The following is a 22,297-nucleotide window of genomic DNA, read 5'->3' on the forward strand; positions in this document are numbered from 1 at the left end:
AGCACGCGAGCAGAACTCCCCTGGAGAATAGGGAACCTCCCAGTTCCACCCTGCACATTGGGAGAGGAGTGAGTGAGGATCGCTCCTGCCATGAAGAGCCAAGAACCTCTTCAGATTGAGTGGGAGGAGGTCTTTAGAGAGGGAGCTTTGTGAAGTGAGGGGCGTCTGTTTGGTGCTCTGACAGTGGGTGGAGTTGGGATGCTTTCTTCTTCCAGGGGAAAAGAACGGTTTGATATTCAAGCAAGGGGGAGGGAGGGCTAGCATTACCTGAGGTAAAACTACATTTAATGTGACATTTATTAATGGCTTCATGCTGTTTAGTAAATACCACATTAAATGGCCTATATTAACACGCAAGTAGGGAAAGTAATTTAGTAGCACCCCACATAGTGATAAAGTCTGCGTACACATTGTACATGCAGACTTTACCAAGCAAATTTAAGTGCATAAGTTTGCTATAAAAATAATCAGGTAATTGGCTGAATACATGCACACATTTATGTAAAGTTACACCTCCTTTTCAGAGAACATAACTTACACGTGTACACAAATGAATATACGTGTAAATGTAGCAATTTCTAAAAGCCATTTACGTGTATAAAGTGCACTTACATGGGTAAATCCTATGGACAATTCAATGGCATATACGGTAGCAATTTTCAAATGCCCTCTTGTATGGGTAAAGTGCATTTACATGTGTAAAACCCAGTTTTACACCTGTAAATAATTTTGAAAATCAGGCCCATGGTTTTTAAAATCAACAACTATGTGCGTAAATGCTGACTCCAGCCTTGAAATGCCTCTCCTCAGTTTGCACAGGCTTATGAACAAAACCGGGTTCTGTGCAACATTGTACATAAACAGAGTGCCCTGAATGATTTTCTAACAGTTTAAACTTTTATTAATTAAATTCTGCTAAGCAATAGCCTTTCACTGTTTGTGATACGCTGAAGGTTTCATTGAAGGCATAAATGTACTCAGCGTAGAGAACATATCCCCCAATTGCAAGCCTTCAGTATGTTTTGTTTGAAAAACTGGCTTTAGCAGTCTAGCAATGCACTATACTAGAATGCACCATTCATGTTGGCTGGGCTGAAAACTAGTGATTTGCTGAAATTTCTATTTCTAATAATAGATTAGCTAATAATTGGCTAATAATGATTTGGCTGCCAGAAAAAATCTCTGGTCCAGACCTTCAGGGGAACTTGCAGTCCACAGGATTCTCACAACCTTGCACAGAATGAGGCAGAGACCCCATACTGACACCAAGCAAGTGATCCAAGGTGGCCAGCTGCTTTCAGTACAAATTCTGGTCCTGTACTACTGAAAGCAAAGGTGCGGGAGCCAACCCGCCCTAAGTAATGCAGAGAGGCCACAACTATCCGTCTCTGGAGCAAGGGAGAAGGAAGAGGGCAGAGGGTGGGGGGGGGGGGGGGGGGGCAGCAGACATAACTAAAAGATTGGATGGCCCGCCCTCCAGTCTTTTCAATAAGAAATTTGGGACAGGTGTAGGGGTAGAGCTGGGGGTTAATTATGGGTAGGCGGGAGGAGGTGATTGTGTCAGGGAAGACCTGTGGTTGTCGTCAGGCAAAGTGACTTCACTTTTCACGCCAAGGAGACAAAATAACACTCCGCCTCCCTCCCCAACAGGAATAAAGAAAATCAAGGTGAAATACTTTTTTTTTTTTTTTTTTTTAACCAGGTCAAATGTTTCCCACTTCCATCAGATTCCTTTTTATTCAAGACTTACGCAGATGGATTAAGCATGCAGAAAATGGCAAAACTGTGAAAAATGATCAAGTAAAGAAATACATTATACATATTTTTCAATTAGCCTGATAATGTATAAAAACACAGCAAGAGGATATAAGAAGTAAAAAGGCTGTTCAAATGGTACAAAATGCTCATTATGAAAGAGAACAAGCCGCATTTTGGACTTTAAAACTCAAAAAAAGACAAAATGTCTTTTTTTGACTCAAAATGTTAAAGAAAGCTTAAACCATAGGATTAATCTCATGCAAAAGATTTTATCTACACATCAATAAATACATAGTGCATTAAGCTTCACTCACCCACATGCTAACTAAGCAGAGACTGATGGTTTATTCAGAAGACACCACTGTGAGGTGCGGTAAACTACAAAGCCAGGAAGAAAACAGCTTAGTAGATGGAATTATAAAAAGTGTAATATGAGTTAAGCAATATGGAAGTTACAATCAATAAATAGACATGAGGCTCATGGAATCAGACCAAGAGACTAACTGAAGTACCAGCAGATATAACAAAGAGGCCTGTGTGTAACTTTAGCTGTGAAGGAACAGTACCAAGTAAACGCATACTAGCAAAGTATGGCTAAAGATTTACATCTCTCAGCTATATGAAGTAGATAATGCATTCATTTCTCCTGAAAATATGGCTTGATTATAACCCACACACACCAAGGCTAGCAGGGCTCAGAATGTTCTTGAATCAGGAGCAGGGTAACTTGCAGGAGATGATCGCTCTTTTACTGGGAGCATGGGATAAGCACAGGGGATCTCCGAAAGAGTGGTAGGAATTGTAAAGCTGAATAGTTGGTGTGGATGGGAAGACTATTTTATTTATTTTTATTTATCTAGATAGGCTGTACGGGCTTTGACTGCTGTCATATTTTTATTGTTCCTTTTGTAAAGCAATTGTGATCACTGAAAAAGAATCCGAGTAACAAGCCAGCAAAAAAACTTATGAAAATGTTGTATGAGCTAAATGTACATTGTTAGGTATCTAGATAAGTGTCATCACAGTCCTCAAGAAGAAGTTATACAAACATTTTCGTTAATTCTTACATGAGTTTTTTCTTAAGAATGTATTGGCAAAATGTTATTTATTTATTTATTTAGATTTATTACCTGCCTTTTTGAATAAGAAATTTGCCCAAGGTAGGCTATAACATATTAGAGTGGCAACCTGCAGCTCTTTGACTGTATGTTATCTTTTGACCAAGTATCCTTCAACTGGATGATTATTGTTTCATGAAGGATGAAACCTCCAAAGATTGCCCTTGAATAGGAAGGATTGAGAAGTTCAGTCTAATTCCAAAAGCCTACATGTATTTATCTCTTACAGACAAATCTATCAAAGGGTTAGTGAACATCAAAGCAGCTACCATTCCAGGAAGGGTAATTACTGCAAGAAAAACATAAAATGTTAGAAGTTAGTAAATATGTTTTATGTACATCTGTTGATAAAATTTGGAAACCACCATGGACACAGAATGTCAAAATAAATGAACTTTTATGTACGCCCCCTCAACTGATGTTTCACTCAAAGACAAGGTTAAAGAGTTCCTAATGTCACAGTTCAAAAAAAAGAGAAGACTATTAGCATGATAACCTTGTTTTTGGATAGTAGAACTCTATGGGGACAGAAAGGCTTTTTAAAAAATATATACAAGATAAAAATCATATCTAAGTTATAAGGAAACCACCATATCTTTATTCCCTTTCTCCTCAGCTGCTCAAACACTGGCAGTATCCTGCTACACAAGAAGTGCACAGAGCTAAGATCAAGGGGGTTTTGAGAAAGGCAAAAGCCCAGAGAGTGGGGTATTCCAGAGAACATGTCTGTGTGTTCTGTTCAATTTTAATTATTTTCTCCTCACTCCCAACTTTATATAGGTCAACATTCTTAAACAAATTCCAAACCTTGGTTAGAATTATCATTGTCTTAAGCAAAATTAATGACTGCTCATTTAAAAATAGTTTAAAAAATATCCAATTAGCATTGCTCTTCCTTAAGAGGCCATTACCACCAGTGAAAGAAGGGACCATAAAGTAAATAAAATGTTGTACAGCAGCCAATCACAGTGCAGGATTTCAGTGCCAGCATTTTGAGCTGCTCTTGTGACGTTAATAAAGCATACCCAGGTAAAAGGGCTATTTGAAAACTGCCCACCCTATTTGTGGGTAAAAGTTATCCGCATTTTTATGGAGCCCTTCCCAGGGTGGGGTAAGGCTGTAGCACGTAACATGTCCAGTTTTATATTTCCTAAATACCACGCATGGCTTTGGTTGGAAAAAGTACCCTCAGATTAAGCAAATCTCTTGTTTTTAAGATGAAAAGAAAAACTCACAGCTTCCCTTTTAGAACAAAATCCATGTGTATAAGTACTGCAAATTTTGCACCTACCCTAATAAAGTAGTCCAAGAGTTCCAAGTTTCTGTTATAGAAAGTATTGTAAGCACAACTGTGCATGCTAGAAGAGCAAGAGCACAGAATGAAAAAAGTACAGAAGAACATAAGATATGTCATACTGGGTCAGACTAAGGGTCCATCAAGCCCAGCATCCTGTCTCCAACAGTGGCCAGGAGACGATTGGTAGTTCGGCAGCAAACCTCCCCTCTGACCCCCGATTACAGTCGCTTCGATGATGTCATCATCCTGGACTGCAATCCCAAGCGGAGGGACGCTGAGCACCGGAGCCGGCGGTAAGCGCTGATCCGGGGAACTCAACGTGGTTTCCCCAGGCGACTGCGGTGCTCCCTCACCGCTAGCCGCAGCGGGGAGAGGTACCTCCTTTTCTACCGTTCCGGCAGCGAAGGCTGTTATCAGACGCTGACCCAGAGGAAGGATTCATCTAGGGGGAAGACTCGCATCTTGCCTTTGCGCTTTGAGGGCATTTTCGAGGTAATGTTACAGGTAACCATGGGAGAGCGTTCCTCTGCTGCCGCTCATGCCGCCATCTTGGCTCCTCTGTTTCCTGTCTTTTAACCAGTTTGCAATTTGTAAAAGGATCTTGCCTCCTGTCCCATGACTTTTTAGTTTTCTTAGAGGTCTCTCTTGAGGGACTTTGTCAAACGCCTTCTGAAATCCAAATACAACACATCTACCGATTCACCTTTATCCACATGCTTTTTCACCCATTTAAAAAAATAAATAAATGTAGATTTGTGAGGCAAATCTTCCCTTGGATAAATCCATGCTGGCTGTGTCCCCATTAAATGTCGATCTATATGTTCTGTGATTTTATTCTTTATAATAGTTTTCACAATTTTTCCTGGCACTGAAGTCAGGCTCACTGGTCCATAGTTTCCTGGATCACCTTTTGAGCCCATTTTATATATATTGGCCACCTTCCAGTCTTCAGGTACAGATGATTTTAATGATAGTTTATAAATTACTTGTAATAGGTCTGAAATTTCATTTTTGAGTTCTTTCAGAACCCTGGGATGTATGCTATCCGGTCCAGGTGATTTGCTACTCTTCAGTTTTTCAGTCTGGCCTGCTACATCATACAGGTTCATCGTGATCTGGGTCAGATCATCTGAATCCTCACCCTTAAAAACAGTCTCTCAGCAATCTTCTCAACATCCTCCTCAGTGAAAACCGAAACAAAGAATTAATTTAGTCTTTCTGCGACGGCCTTATCTTCCCTAAGTACCCCTTTATTCCTCAATTATGTAACAGTCCAACTGACTTCCTTGCAGCCTTCCTGCTTTGGATATATTTTTAAAAGATTTTATGAGTTTTTGCCTCTACAACCACCTTTTTTTCAAATTCACTTTTAACCTGTCTTATCAATGTTTTACATTTAACTTGCCAATGCTTATGCTTTTGCCTATTTTCTTTACATGGATCCTTCCAATTTTTGAAGGTTGATCTTTTGGCTAAAAAGGCTCATTTAAACAATGTCCATGCCTGTTGTACACTCAATCTTTGAAGCTGCACCTTTCAGTTTTTTTCTATTTTCTCATTGTTTCCCTTTTGAAAGCTTAGTGCTAGAGCTGTGGATTTACTTATTGTTCCCCTTTCTGTTATTAATTCAAATCTGATCATGTTATGATCACTATTGCCAAGCGGCCCCACCACAGTTACCTCTCTTACCAATTTCTAGGTTCTACTAAGAATTAGATCTAAAATAGTTCCCTCTCTTGTCGGTTTCTGAACTAATTGCTCCATAAAGCTGTCATTTATTCCTTCCAAGAGCTTTATTTCTCTAGCATGTCCTGATATTCCATTTACCCAGTCAATATTTGGGTATTTGAAATCTCCCATTATTACTGCACTACCAATTGGGTTAGCTTTCCTAATTTCTCTTAGCATTTCATCGTCCATCTCATCATTTTGGCAGATGGATAATAGTATACTCCTATTGCAATACTCTTCCCTGACACATGGGATTTCTACCCATAAAGATTCTATTGTGCATTTAGTCTCTTGCAGCATTCTTATCCTGCTGCACTCTAGGCCATCCAGGACTTCTATTCTGGATGTGTAAAAGAAAAATGTGTTTCTGAAACACACAGAAATATCAATAAATCATCTGAATGGTTTGTACCAATAATTTAAGTCAAACCAATAAACTGAAAACTTAGTAAACTAAGAAGTGCATTTTCAAAGGGCTTACATGCATTAAAAACAGCATGTACGCATGTATATGCTATTTTATAAATGCTGAGAGTATGTGCAGATTTTTCGTTTCCTGAATACATTTTACTGAAGGGAAAAAAGGGCAGTCTAGGAGTGTTCTGGAGTGGGATTCAAATTATATGCAGTAGTTGCTATTTTGTAAGAGATACATGCATATACATTACCAAACTTGTTAATACACTTTTTTGCCTGCTAAATGATTTGCGCGAGTGAAATCAGACTTGTCTGTTGGCTGCAGTATTTGGATAGGAGGTCTGAGAGAACTGGTGGGAGAATTAGGGTGAAGTGCTAGAGGGTCTAGATGACATGGAGAAGGACTGGGTGGACTGATGATTCCAAGTTCTCATGCATACTTTATATAAAGTATGTGTGTTCTTGTATTGGAATATACATGGATATTGAAACATATACATACATTTTTGGAGCTGAAATATACGGTACTTTATAAACTGTACAGCTACTACTGCACAGTTTATAAAATACTAGCATTAATCTCTGCGCATCCACTTGTGCACCCAAAGGCTATTCCGCGGATAGATTTGAAAGTTGGGCTCTAATTATTTAAAAATGTTTACCCTGGAGTAATTTTCCTTGCATAAACTAAAGGTTTTATGAACTAAAAAAAAATGTTGTTAATTTTATACTCATAATATTCCCTCTACTGTACATTATTTTCCCATGAAATCACAAATTTCCGCATACTCCAAAATACCTTCTTCTACCTTTAGCACGGTTATAGAAGATGCCCTTCTCTTATGCCCCAGAGTCCATTTCTTTCCACTTACTCTGGATTTTCTTACTTTTTCTGATTTTGACAAGCACCCACTTTTTCAGCTCCTTCCTAACATCAAGAACATGTCTGAAGGTAGAAGGGAAGGACCCTGAAATCTTTAGCTTGAAATACCCTTTCATTTATCCAGAGAACGTCTTTCTCTTCATTCTTGTCAACATCTTGTCTACCCCCAATCATATGATTTCTTGTCCTCTAATTGTTTTCTTGAAGCCTCCATCACCCCTTCCCACTACCCTTCTCTGTTACCTTTATACGTCCCTGGTCTCGTAATTTATTTTTGGTGGTGCAATCACACCTCCATGCTTATGCATGAGCAGACACTGGTCCTACCATTCACTCCCAAATTAAATTTGATCCTCTTCATATTTCTGTTTTCCTCTGCACCAGCCTTCACTTCTCACTACAGCCTTTCCTATAGCCAGCAAAGGCCTCCTCTCCCCACTTTGTCTTCTCAGATTACTTTCATCTCCAAGTCTTCTTTTCTTGCTGACCCCTACTTTGAGAACTTACACTCCTTGCAATACATCTGCTCGCTGTCTCTTCACCTTCAAGTCCCAAGAAGGAATTACATTAGTCCGTAGCTTAGTAGTCTCATATGAACCTCATTTCCTTATGCATCTTTTGTGGTGTTCTATCATGCAACTATTCTTGCAGCTGCCCGCCTGTTTTCATTTTTCTTTCTCATCTGCCCTGGCAGCACTTTCATTGGTCAGCCTTAGTGGTAGCAACCCATCACACCCTCCCCCTTAAAGGCACAGGCAATTATTCTAGTTTATAGTGCCCTGAATATTGCCAGCCTATGACTCCCTGCACCTTTAAGGATGCAGTTCTGTTGGTGCGATGCATATCAGGCTAAGCAGTGTTTGTGAGACAGTGCTATTGTGGCAGATGCATGTATATTCCTTTCAGTACTGTGCCCCTAGGCAGCCACCTGTCATCTACAGTTGAAATCCAAGCCTACTTGGATTAATCCTTCACTACATCCTTGCATTGACTTATGTTTACTTGGGGTACAATACCAACACAAATAAAAATAATAGTAATGGATATGTTAAACAATACAACTACTTTTACAATGTAGTGGAGTTTTAGCTAATCTTCACTGATATAATTAAAAAAAAAAAAAAATTAATGAAGAAAAAATGTCTACATAAGAGGTTCTAAGGATTCGTCTGCAGCTGTTAAATAATGCAAGCCCAATCCAACTTTACTGCTAGTATATTGTTTAACCTAGCATTTCACAACCAGAGACCTTAAAATACTAATGGATAAGAAATACAGTTCCAAGATAGTAATAGGCAAATGTTTATTTTTTCTGCTTCCTTAGACAATATTTTTTTCATCAGTAGATGCAAACCAAGCACAAAAAGAATGCTAAAGTGCATCAAACCTCTAGCCCCCTCGCTCATTCCAAAACCAAAAGTACTCACAGTGTTTAAAACAATTTTAATCTACTACTATTGATTTTAGCTTATTTTTTTCCTTGAACATTTTCTTAGCACATAAAAAGGCCATTTTGTCTTAGACATTCAAAACATTCTGTATAAATCTATGTGGGAAGAGAAGCATCAATTTTATAAATTATTGTTAATGAACTTAAGTTGTTTTTAAGACATAAACCTGCAAACAAAGGTCTTGATTTACCTCTTTTTAGCTCAGATTATCTATTGATAACTTCAATTTGACTGCTTAATGTGACCAAATTTGAAGTTAACAACTTCATTAGACTAAGGCCTCAAAGTGAAAAATCAAAGTTAATGGAAACAGAGTTTCAACCAAAATCTCTGTGACAAGGATGTCAAACTCCAGTCCTAGATGGCTGCAAACAGGTCTAGTTTTTAGGATAAAGCAAAATTGCTTACCTTGTAATAGGTGATATCCCAGGACAGCAGGATGTAGTCCTCACATATGGGTGACGTCACTGACGGAGCCCTATTGCGGGAAAACATCTGTCAAAGTTTCTAGAAACTTTTGACTGGCACTCTGAGGCCACTGAGCATGCCCAGCATGCCATGATATTCTCTGCCACAGGGGTCTCACTCCAGTCTCATATGTAGCAATAAGCTTTAGCAAAAAATAAAATAAAAGGTATGAGACCCAACTCCGCGGGGTGGCGGGTGGGTTTCGTGAGGACTACATCCTGCTGTCCTGGGATAACACCTATTACAAGGTAAGCAATTTTGCTTTATCCCAGGATAAGCAGGATGCTAGTCCTCACATATGGGTGATTAGCAAGCTAAAGGCTGAGTCATTTCGTAGTGAAGCAACAGTGAAGTATGATTGTTGAAAATGAATCAGCCGAAGATTACAGCAGGTTGGAAGTAGAAGGAGTTGGGATTAAACTGGAAACAAGTTCTTTAAGACAGATTGTCCATAGGCTGAATCTTGTCTTCCTTCTTTGACCAAACAGTAATGAGCTGCAAAGGTATGATGAGAACTCCATGTTGCTGCTTTACATATGTCAAGGATTGGCACTGAACGATAGTGTGCTACTGAAGTTGACATTGCTCTTACGGAATGTGCCTTTATTCGCCCTTGGAGATGAAGGCCTGCCTGTTCATAACAAAACTGTATACAATCTGCTAACCAGTTGGATAGAGTATGTTTACCCACTGCTTTACCCGGTTTGTTTGGATCACAGGAAACAAAAAGCTGATTGGATTTCCTGTGGACTGCAGTGCGATTTAAATAGAAAGATAGTGCACGCTTACAGTCCAAAGTATGTAAGGCTCGTTCTCCTTGGTGAGAATGAGGCCTTGGAAAGAATGTGGGTAAAACTATGGATTGGTTCAAGTGGAATTCCGTAACTACCTTAAGAAGGAATTTTGGATGTGTACGGAAAACCACTCTGTCATGTAGGAACTTCGTATAGGGTGAGTACGTGACAAGTGCTTGTAACTCACTAACCCTTCTAGCTGATGTAATGGCTATGAGGAAGATAGTCTTCCATGTGAGAAACTTAAGATCACAGGAATCTATGGGTTCGAAAGGAAAACGCATAAGTCTTGTTAAAACCAGATTCAGGTCCCATTCCATGACAGGTGGCCGAATTGATTGTTTAAGTTGAGTTAAACCTCTCATAAACCTAGTAACAAGAGGTTGTGAAGATATAGGTGCATCTCCCATCTTATTGTGGTAAGCTGAGATTGCACTTAGATGTACCCTTACAGAGGAAGTCTAGAGACCAGATTCTGAAAGATGTGGGGCAAGTGAAAGGATCAATATTCTTTTGTCTGCACCACATAGTGAATCTCTTCCATTTGGAAGAGTAATTCTTTCGTGTGGAAGGTTTACGTGAAGCTATAAGCACTTGAGATACATTAGTTGAAAGATTGAGTGGTTGTAAAATTAAGCTTTCAACATCCATGCTGTCAAGGATAGGGATTGATGGTTGGGATGGCGCAACCGACCCTGATCCTGAGTTATGAGAGTGGGAACTATTCCCAGACGAATGGGATCCCTGACTGAGAGGTCTAGGAGTGTGGGAAACCATACTTGTCAAGGCCAATATGGGGCTATGAGTATCATGGTCCTGTTGTAGCTTCACAAGAGTTTTGGTTATGAGCGGTATTGGAGGATACGCGTATAGTAGGCCTGAGATCCAAGGGTGAGCAAATGCGTCCTTGGCTGGCTGGTTTTTCTGTTTGTGAAGAGAACAGAATCTGTCTACTTTGTGATTCAGATGTGACGCAAAGAGGTCTATTGTCGGTTGTCCCCAACGTTGGAATATCCTGGTCGCTACTGAGGGATCCAGAGACCACTCGTTTGGTTGGAACTGACGACTGAGTCGATCTGCTACTACATTGTGTATGCCTGCCAGATAAGTGGCCCAGAGGAACATTGAGTGGTTCAGGGCCCAGTCCCAAATCTGTGCAGCTTCTTGACAAAGGAGATACGAGCCCGTACCTCTCTGTTTATTGATGTACCACATGGCAACTGTGTTGTCCGTTTGGATTAGAACAGTCTTGTGTGAAAGGCAGTCCTTGAACGCATGTAGCGCATAACGTATAGCTCGAAGCTCCAGGAAATTGATTTGAAATGTTGCTTCGAGTTTTGTCCAAGTCCCCTGAGTTTGGAGAGTGTCTATGTGAGCTCCCCACCCCAAGGTGGATGCATCTGTAGTTAACGTTATCTGTGGGACTGGTTCTTGGAAGGGTAGGCCCTTGCGCAAATTGTCCTTGTTCACCCACCAGAGTAGAGAAGAACGTAGCTTGTGGGTTACTTGAAGTGGAGAATGCAGTGGTTGAATGGCTTGGATCCATTGTGATCGTAATGTCTATTGGGTTACTCTCATGGCGAGTCTTGCCATAGGAGTGGCATAAACTGTGGAGGCCATGTGGCCTAGTAAGGTTAGAAACTGATGAGCTGTTGCTTGTTTCCTTGAGCGAATCGAGTTTGCCAACAGGGATAATGTTTCTGCTCGATCCTCGGGTAGAAAGGCTCTTGATAGAATAGTGTTCAAATCTGCACCTATGAATTGAAGTAGGTGAAATGGAGTAAGGTGGGATTTTTGATAATTGATGAGAAAACCCATGGAGTGAAGTAGGGAAATTGTTCGACTGAGAAAGGTGAGAGCTCCCTCTTGAGAGTGACTTCTGATGAGCCAGTTGTCTAGATATGGAAATACATGGATACCTTGTTTGTGCAAGTGTGCTGCAATTACTGCCAGACATTTGGTGAACACCCTGGAAACAGAGGCAAGGCCAAATGGCAGGACTCTGTATTGGAAATGTTGATGACCCACCATGAAGTGCAGGTACCTGAGATGAGGAGGGAATATTGGAATGTGAGCGCAAGCGTCTTGAAGATCCAGAGAACAAAGCCAGTCTCCTGTTCGAAGAAGTAGAAGCATGGTGCCTAGAGAAACCATCCTGAACTTTTCTTTCTTTAGAAATATGTTGAGATTTCTGAGGTCTAGGATGGGACGTAGGCCTCCGGTTTTCTATGGAATGAGGACATAACGTAAACAGAATCCTCTTCCTTTCTGAGACCTGGGCACCAGCTCTATTGCCCTGGCTGTCAGAAGGGTGGATAATTCTATTTTAGTTGAAGCATGTGATTTTCGCTGTGATGAGATTGACTCGGTGGAAAATCTTGGGGAATTGAGATGAAATTGAGTTGAGTTGATATTCTCGATCTATTATTGATAGGACCCACTGGTCCGATGTTATTGATATCCAATTGTTGTAAAACTTGGATATCCAGCCTCCCATTGGCAGTCCTGGCTGAGGATTTGAGTAAAGGCTCAGTTCTCTGGATGGAATTTAAAAAACCAGCAGCAGGTCCTGTTTGTGGAGCAGGTTGGGGCCTAGCTGCTCGCTGTTGCCGTTGTTGTGGTCTTTGCTGGGTTCTGGAAGGCCTGGGTCTGGATGCAGGAGGGTAATATCTCCGTTGTCGGTTGAAAGGCCGTCTGGTGTCTTTCCGTGGAGGTCTGCGGCTAGTATGTGTGGAGGGATCCTGTGGGAGGGAAATAGCTGTCGTAATGTTTCGGTGTGCTCTTTTAATTGAGACACAGCATCCTGTACCTTGGATCCAAATAAGTTGTCTCCTAGGCAGGGGAGATCTACTAGCTTATCCTGCACCTCTGGCCTAAGGTCTGAGGCTTTGAGCCAGGCCCACCTTCTGGCACTAATGCCTGACGCAGCCACTCTTGAAGCCGTCTCAAAGCCATCATAGGCAGCTCAGACTTCATGCTTACCGGCTTCTAAACCTTTGTTTATGATAGCCTGTGCAGCCTCTTGGTATTGTGTAGGAAGAGATGGAACAAACTCCTCTATTTGTTTCCATAGATTTCTCTGGTACTGGGTCATATAGAGGTGATATGATGAAATCCGGGAATTCAACATTGCACCTTGAAAAACCTTATGGCCCAGGGAATCCAGGAACCTATGGTCTTAACCTGGGGGATTAGATGAGTGGACCCTTGTTCTTCTAGACCTCTTCTGCGCCGATTCTACGACCACTGAGTGGTGGGGAAGTTGTGGCTTTTGATATCCAGGCGTGGATTGTACAAGATAGGTACTATCCACTCTTATTTACTGCAGGAACAGAACAGGGATGTCCCAGAGGCGTTGTTGGAGTTGCAATAGAACATCATGGATAGGAATTGCAACAATTTGCTTTGGAGGGTCGACAAACTGGAGTACCTCCAAAGTCTGTTGTCTGGTGTCCTGCTCTGCTTGTAACTTGAAGGGGATGGAATCCGCCATCTCCTGTACAAAGATGGTAAAAGAGAAACCCTCCGGAGGGGACTGTTTCCTGGCATGAGGTGGTGATGGGTCAGACATAAATGCCTCTGAGGAGGTATCCGAGGCTGTGTCAGACCAAGTGTCGTAGTCTGGAGCTTGATGATGAGTAGTTGTAGTCCTATGAGGAGGAGGAACACCAGAAGGTCCTGGCAAAGGGTCCTCAAGTGGAGTGTCTTCTACATCCTCTTCTATAGGATTAGATGGCAAGGAGGCTAACAAATCTTGGTATCGCTTGGTAACGATACCGTGCAGTGCTGCTTCAGCAGAACCTGAAGCCTCAGGAGGATAAGGTGCTGTTGGTGGATATTTTGGCATCAAAGCTTTTGATTTAGTCGATGTCTTTTTTGTAGATACCGATGCTTTTTTACTTGGATGTAGGGTGAGTGCCATAGTGTAGATGGATATTGGCTGTGGAATCGATGAAATCGTGGACATCGATGTGGATAAAAAGGAGAACATCGATGTGGGGATAGTCATCGAGGACATAGATGGTATAGATGTTACTGGCATCGAGAGAACCCCGGATGATGTCACCGGCATCGAAAGTGGCATCGGCATGGATGTTACTGGCATCAATGACGTAAGTGTAGAAAACGTCACCGGCATTGGGGCGATCGCAGGTATCAGTGTGGTCACCGGCATCGGCGCGGTCGCCGGCATCGGCATGGGTGCCGGAACTTGTGCCTGCAAGACTTCCATCACTACTTGCCTGATAAGCACAGTTAAGTCTTGCGTAGTCAGTGGAAGCATAGATCCCGATGAAGGTGTCGATATCGGTGACTTCGAAGGCGGTACCGGGTTAGGCGCAGTTGTTAGCGGTGCATCCCCATCTTTATGCCGCTTTGCGCTCGGTTTCCCCCGGGGGGGGAAAGCAATGGTGACGCAGAGGATCGATGATGTCGATGTTTGTGTTTAGGCCTTGGTTCTGTGACTGACCTTGTCGGTGACGTCGACGGGGCTGGCGATGCTGCATCTCCGGATCCTTCCAGTCGACGTTTTTTAAGGAGGAGTTTCTTTGTAACTCCTGTTGGAGATGATTTGGTCGAAGTAGAAGGTGAGGGAACTAGTTGGAGATGGAAAAGATGTGTCATCTTTTCTTGTCGAAGTTTCCTACCTTTCGGTGTCATCTCCTGACATTGTTGGCATGATGAAATATCATGCTTCTCATCCAGAGTACACATTCTAGATGTGGGTCTGTTACTGACATGGTCCGATTACAGACCGGGCATTTTTTGAAACCCAAAGCCATGTCGGTATCGACGGCCGTCGATGAAAACGTTTGTGAGAAAAACTCTGTTAGAGCGCAAAAACGCTATCAGTTTTGTCACCGTCTGGTGACAAAAGGGAAGTGAGACCCCAAATGGGAAAAAATATGTGAAAAAGAGTTGACTTTTCAGTCAGAATTGTGAGAAAACTCACAGGGCTCCTATCTCCGCGATGCTCACAGCAGCGCGGAAAAACGAAGACTGGAGTGAGACCCCTGTGGCAGAGAATATCATGGCATGCTGGGCATGCTCAGTGACCTCAGAGTGCCAGTCAAAAGTTTCTAGAAACTTTGACAGAAGTTTTCCCGCAATAGGGCTCCATGTGAGGACTAGCATCCTGCTTGTCCTGGGATAACTAGCACATGTAAACTAGCTGCAAACCAGAGCAACTGTATGCAGGAAAATCTCATGAGTACTCACTGTGGACATCCTTAAGCCAAACCTTTTTGCAGCCCTTGAGCATCAGTGTTTAATGTGGATAAAAGGCTTTTGAAAATTGCCATGCCAGTATGTTACACTTACATGCGTAACTCCTTTGAAACGTACCTCCCCTGAATGTAAATTCTTTACGCCAGGGGCTCACTGTACTTGGATGCAATCTGCTGTACAGCACACCAGTTTAGGGTGCCATACAAATACCTTCCCTAGTACTCATTTTGCTAAGATAGTTGCTTATCTTTCTAAGGAATATTCCCAGCAGCAGTGTACCTTTACTTCAACTTGATCAAAAGCACTGAAAAAAAACCTAAAAACAAACAAAAAAAAAACAACCTCTCCTCCCCTTCTAGTGGTAAATTCATTGCCAGTAATTGTTAAGGGCTTACCAGCGGTTGAGCTTCTTCTCGATCTAAAATCTTCTTTGCTTGGTCAGGTGGAAACCTCAGCACTGTGGTTATAACTTTTGCCATGGTCTGAAAAAAAGATCAAACAGTTTCTGAGCAACAGAATGTCTATGATAGAAACATTAATGTGCACAAGCGTACAATGCACCAATTAAATTTAATATATATATCTATGTTACTTGCAGTAGTATCAGTGTTGGCTATAGCACTGGTATTTCCGGGCAGATCATACAAGATCCTTTTTTCAAATGTACAGATTTAAATTGTATAGATTTTTTGGGTGGCTTCTCTTCAATACCAACTGCAGTCATGTTTACCAAAAATAGTCGACTTGCTAAATTTCCAACAATTAGAACCTCACCAAAATTGTAGTAAAACGTAAGTACAAAAAAAACCTTAATTAAGGAGGACAAGACCTCAGATTTCACTGCACAACGGTCAGGAAAACCTCCTAAAACATATCCTTGTGCTCATATTTAAAAATAATTGTAATGTTCAAAAAATACTAATCTTAAATGTATCTTAATGTGAAGTGTTTCAATTCATACAGTCCTATGCAGACAAGAAAACAAAGATGCAAACCCAACGTGGCCACCGAGGACACTGTTTAGACACCAATATTGCCACTCCTCTCTTTTAAAATAAAAAGAAGAGAAACATTAAAGTACTAAGAATCTATTTTTCAAAATCAAACTATTTTCACCTCTTATAATGAGTTTCTTGCAGAAAAAAAAAAAAAAAGATTGCTTTGAGTCTACCAATTTCTTTAAAAAGCAAAATTATCTTTCCAGGTAAATTGAGGCTCTTAACATTAATAAAGGCAAAAATTAAAAAATAAGTCATAGGGGGTAGTACAACAAAAAAGTTCCCAGCAAGAGCCCAATACAATTAGAGAACAAGATATGTTACTTGCCTGCTCTAATGAATTAGAATTAAAAAAAAAAATGGGGGTCTGGCCCCCTAGACACAGCCACTCAACCTCAACAGGGGATAAAGAGGAAAAAGGAGAAAAAGTAAAGGAAAATGAGACCAAGAATCCTCTCCCCAGCAACCCCACTAAGGAAAAGGACAACAGATAAAGTCAACATTCACAGTAGAGAGACATACAAAGCAACTCCAGGTAAGGAAACAGCAAATATCCCACTGCAGAGTGTCTCAAAACCCAAGTATAGATAACAGATACCAAGCAAATCCAGAGACAGCACTGAGAACAGTAAATCTGAAAGGACATGAGGAGTACAAAAAGCAAGGAAGAGGGGCAGGCAGATGTGGCCTAGCATTGACAGACACCCCGCAAAAGCAAAAAACAGCAATAAGCAGAAGACTGTTCCACAGTCAGGCAACAAGAAACCTTGTCTTCAGGGCCAAATCTTTCAAATGCAAGTAGCCAGTTCATCTTCCATTTGCAAACGGTCTGCATCCCCTGAGAGAATCAAATCATTCCAGGGTGGAGACCTCCCTCTTACAACATGAGTCTAAATTGATTCCTTCTGGCAGATCTCTTCTATCTCAGAGAAAGGGAAGACCAATCAGACTTTCTAGGATTGCAATTAAATTCAGATACTTATCCAAGTCAGAAATATATGGTAATCCTTCCCAGCCAAGGAAGAATGTAGAGAAAAAGGAAAGCCCAGCTATAGTGGATTAATTTCTTTCTTAGCAACTGGGTAATAGGAGCAAAACATTTTCTTTGCTTCAGAATATATTAAAACAATCCTAGAAGACTGTAATCTTTTCCCTCTCGTAGCCAATATTATCCTTACTCCTGGTCTTCTCCAAGAGGAGTTGCTTATCGCAAGCTACAATAGGCTTGGGGCCCTTCCCATTGTGCATCACCATTCCTGCGAATCCTGTGAGCATGGTCAGACTTAATAGGGAGATAGCTGTGGTCAGCATACATAGTTTAAAAATGTCATTCAGCACATGTGCCACCATCCTCTGTCCCTTCAGCTTCACCACTCATGCTATTCTTCTGCAGCCAGTTCTTTAACTCATTTAGATTTTTCTTGTTTTCTCTACTGAGTTTTTCCAGGTCCTTCATTTTCTTGCAGAAGAAAGCTGTGGAGTCAGTCTTCTCACCCAGAGGTATTTTATTCTGTGTTACTTGATCCTTTAATGATTTCACTTCATCTTTGAGATCAGTGGCTGCTTTGCTTAACATTTGTTCTGAGAGATTTTATCTGCTAAAATCAGATCAGCAATAAGAGAATCTGCAACTACAGTTTCTGCCCTACTTTGTGCATGGCAGGCAGTGGAACTGAAATTCCTTCTAGAAGGATTGGTTCTGCCTCAGGCTGATACTTTGAAGTCCTGCTGAATATCTGCAGGGCAGTGGAACAGTAACATAGTATATTATTGCCAATAAAGATCCAAAGGTCCATCCAGTCTGTACCACAAGTTATTAAGGGTAGTAATTACTGTTCTGTGCAGGTTTCACATCTCCACCCCCCCCACCCCCCACCTTCCACCCAGTGCCTTCTGTTAAAGGGTAGTAACTGCTGCTCCATACAGTTACCCCATCCAAAAATTTAACAACTAAAGTTAATAAAGGTTACTTCTTTTCTTCATTTCCATCCTCTAGCCATTAGGGATCCAACGTGTTTATCTCACAGTCTCTTGAATTCCAGTACTATTCTTGTCGTCACCATTTCTTCCGAAGGGCATTCCATGCATCCACCTTCACCTTTCATGAAGAAATATTTCCTGACATCATTCCTGAGTCTACCCCCTTGAATTTTCAGATAATGACCCCTAGTTCTACAGCTTCATCAGAAAAAATGTTATTCTTGTGCACCATTTATAACTTTAAGGTATTTAAAGTCTGTAGCATATCTCCACTGTTTCTCCTCACCTTCTTATTTAGGTCCTCCAGTCTCATCTCTTAAGACTTTCAGTACAAAACCTACATCATTTTGGTTGTCTTTATCTAGACCACTTCCATCCTGTCTCTATCCTTTTTGAGATAAGGAATCCAAAACTGAACACAGTACTCCATGTGAGGCCTCACCAAAGACCTGTACAAGGGCATTATCATCTCTTTTTCCTTGCTGGTAATGCCTCTCTCTATGCAGCTCAGATTCCCTCTGGCTTTAGCCACTACATTGTCACTAAGTTTAGATTGTCAGACACTATCAAACCAAGGTGTCTCTCCTAGAATGTGCAAATCAGTCTCTCACCCACCATCACATACTGCACCCCAAATGTATGACTCTATACTTTCTGACACTGAATCCTAGCTGCCAATCCTTTGACTATTCTTCAAATTTTCTTAGATTGCTTCTCATTCTCTCAATTCCTTCAAGGGTGTACACGCTATTGAAGATCTTAATGTCATTCACAAAAAGATAGACCTTACCTTCTAACCACTCAGCTACATCGCTCACAAAGATGGTGACCCCAAAAGGTCCCAGAACCAACACTTGGGGCACTCCACTTAAAGTATCACCGTTCTCTCTTCAGAATAGGCTTCATTAACCATTACATACCATAATCCATTCCACCACATTGGGACTCACTTCCAGGCTTCTCATTTTATTCATGAGCACCTATTGTTGCGGTCTGGTCCGCGAGGCTCACGTCCCGGCCCTTACCTCGGAGGTCTTTTCCAGCTAGCACTGAAGCGGAGTCGGATCCTGGGCGTCTCCGCGGGGGAGACACCATTGCTGGCCAGCCTCTAGGCGCACGCGCGTGGCTGGCCCGCACCTTTCTAGACAGTTTCCTGCACGAGGATGGCTCTGCCCCCAGTCTGACGTCAGACGCCGTGGCCTACTTAGGGTCTCCGCGGACGCCTGATCAGTGCCTTGCAACAGGATTCCTTCGGTACCCCATTGCCTCGAGCCCCGGAGTTCGCTAGCGCTCTAGCCACTCCGTCCTTGCCTGCCTGCATGCCGTGCCGGTACTTGTCTTGCTCTCTAGTACTGGCTTCTTCCTTTCCAGCTTGTACCTTCCAGGGTTCCAGCCTGCCTACAGCCCGAGCCTGGTTCCTGCCTGCCTACAGCCCGAGCCTGGGTCCAGCCTGCCTACAGCCCGAGCCTGGTTCCTGCCAGCCTACAGCCCGAGCCTGGCTCCAGCCTGCCTACAGCCCGAGCCTGATTCCTGCCTGCCTACAGCCCGAGCCTGATTCCTGCCTGCCTACAGCCCGAGCCTGGTTCCTGCCAGCTTCAGCCAAGCCTGGTTCCTGCCTGCCTACGACCCGAGCGTGGTTCCTGCCAGCTTCAGTCAAGCCTAGTACCTGCCTGCTTCCGCTCCACCGGCCGTCGTACCTGTCCAAGGTCCAACTCCAAGCTTCGCCTAAGTCCCAGTGGTCAGGCCAGTACGGGCTCCTCCCAGGGGGGGGGGGGGGGGGGCTCCGACTTCCAGGGTGAAACTCCTAAGTCCCAGTAGCTGGGCTCCTAAGGGCTCCTCCCGGGGGAGTACCAGCTTCCTGGGTGAAGCTGACACCGCCTGCCCACCAGAGATCTGCCTCCCGGCCTGTCTAGTTGAGACCAGTGAAGTCCTTCCCAAGTCTCCTGCAGGCCGGCCCAAGGGTCCACTAGTCTTATAGTTCACAACACCTATGTTATTTATGTTAGTATTTATTTCTATGTTGCCTATGTCAAAGACCCTAAGCAACTAACTAGAGAACATACACAATTATAAACACACTGTTAAAAGAATTAAAAAAAATATTGAATACATTTGATAATAAAATAGTTCTAAAATATCTAATAGTAAAAAAGTAAACTGCAGATATTAAGAACATGTCTATATGAACAGTAACATTTTTCATTCTTTTCTAAATAACTTAGTTCATTGAATCAACATAATTACTCTGGTAAGTGCCTTGGGGAAGGGAAATACCTGTAATCTGCTTTTAAGTGCTGAAAAGTGGAATATAAATTGATAAAATAAATAAATAGATGATTTCAGTAATTCGGAGCAGCCACGAAAAAGTGGGTTTGCAAATTTCAGTGCTAAAGGCACTTCCAATAAAGAATTTTGAGAGAAACGCAAAGCTCCTACAGGACAATAAGGCTTCAACATTGCTGAAATCCAGGGAGTGGCAGGACAGTTGGGAAAAATTTGCATCAGGCCTGCAATTTTATAGTTGATCCTGGACATTTTGGGAAGCCAATGAAAATCTATCAGTACTCGGGATATACGGCATGATCACGTATAGAAAAACCAGAGATTAAACCGGCTCCTGCATTTTGTAGGAGCTGAATTGGCTTTAATGGCGGTCAAGGGAAGGTCTAAGTACAGCCCCTTGTAGTAGTCAATAATTATCAACTGAACAACAGTATGAAAATCACTTGAATGTAGCAAAGGACATAATAGCAGAAATTTCTAAAATCCAGACTTTATAATGGCTTTAGTTTGAGGAATAAATGACAATGTTGAGTTGATGATGACACCAAGGCTTCTTGCCTGGAAACTTAATCTCTTAATATTTCCATCGACTGAAATAGACCCTCATCTTGGAATGGTATCATGATGTTGAAGTAGTACAAATTCAGTTTTGAAAAGATTAAGTGAAAGCCTATTTTCACCAAGTCAGGACTTAATAACTGTCATACATGAAGCGACCTTCCTTGAGATTTCAGACCAAGAATCTTCAAAAGGTAAGAGAAATTGTATATCGTCTGCATAAATTCAGAATTCCTCACAGAGGCCAGCCACATGATAACAAATAGGAGCTAAGCAGATGCTGAAAAGCAAACCAGAAAAGGCTGACCCCTGTGGGACTTCCAAAATCATGGGATACCAGTTTGACCTTTTCTTATTACACCAGGCCTGTTTTAGAGATGAGATTGAAACTACCTGAATACTAAACCTACGATACCTGGTTCTTTTAGTCGGATTAGCAGGATGGAATGATCATTGGTATCAAACGCTGCAGTAATATCCAACATCATCAAGATGTAACTACAGCCTTTGTCAAGTCCTCTTCTAATGGTATCTACAAGTGAGACCAAAAGCATCTCAGTATTAAGTGACTTTCTAAAACCAAACTGGCAGTGATGCAGGACCGCACTGTCCTTGCTAAAGGTCTCTAGCTGATTTAAAACAACTGATTCCAAGATTTTTTGTTAAAATGATAAAGAAGAACTTGGTCTAAAATTTAAAAGATGAGTCTGATCAAGGCCTGGTTTCTTTAAAAGTAGTCAAACAGCAGCAAGTTTGAGCGAGCCAGGAACAAAACCTTCTGATAGGGAAAGGTTAACCAGATGACTAATCAATGGAGAAATCACCTCCCTGGCTATTAATAGAACATTAACCCTACAGATATTTATGGGCAGTCTGAAGCATTCATTGATCCTATAATATGAGAAATTTCTCCAGCTGATGATGGCTCAAAGTATTCTCATTTAGACATGGTCTCTTTGACACAATCAATCAACACTGAGTACCATTGAAATTATTGTTAATTTTAGAGCTAAAGATTGCATGAATGCATCACCATCAATAGTGCAGGAGGTACTAGAGGGATTGTCAGAAAAAGTAGTTTTTAATTACTTTACAATTTTGAACAACATTTTTCAGTTATTCCCTGCCAATAGGAGTAACGAGGAATGATATAATTTCTTGGTGTTGCAACTTTGTGACTGAAAATCAGACAACAATGATTTATAAAGAGCCAAATTTTCCGCAGATCAGTGTTTACACCACTTTTTGTTCTAATCTCCTAAGCTTCTGTCTCATAGATATAACTTCAGTTGTCATCCATTTCTGAGATGTATTAGGTTTAATTTTAACTATATG

At 41.7% G+C, this 22,297-nt stretch overlaps 1 protein-coding gene across 6 annotated transcripts in view; it reads right to left on the reverse strand.

Annotated features, from left to right (window-relative positions):
- GOLGA4 (golgin A4) overlaps positions 1-22,297 on the reverse strand; it is a 456,386-nt gene that overhangs the window by 10,522 nt on the left and 423,567 nt on the right. For 5 of the 6 annotated variants that reach the window (XM_029589809.1, XM_029589811.1, XM_029589808.1 and 2 more), the window contains 2 exons: positions 15,539-15,625; positions 2,073-2,136 (listed from right to left, as the gene is read on the reverse strand). In XM_029589809.1, coding sequence (XP_029445669.1) covers positions 2,107-2,136; positions 15,539-15,625 — 117 coding nt within the window. In that variant the 3' untranslated portion in view covers positions 2,073-2,106. The remainder of the gene's footprint in view (positions 1-2,072; positions 2,137-15,538; positions 15,626-22,297) is intronic. The other variant, XM_029589810.1, reaches the window with a different exon arrangement.

Source organism: Rhinatrema bivittatum, chromosome 2 (genome assembly GCF_901001135.1).
Source record: "Rhinatrema bivittatum chromosome 2, aRhiBiv1.1, whole genome shotgun sequence".
NCBI lineage: Eukaryota > Metazoa > Chordata > Amphibia > Gymnophiona > Rhinatrematidae > Rhinatrema > Rhinatrema bivittatum.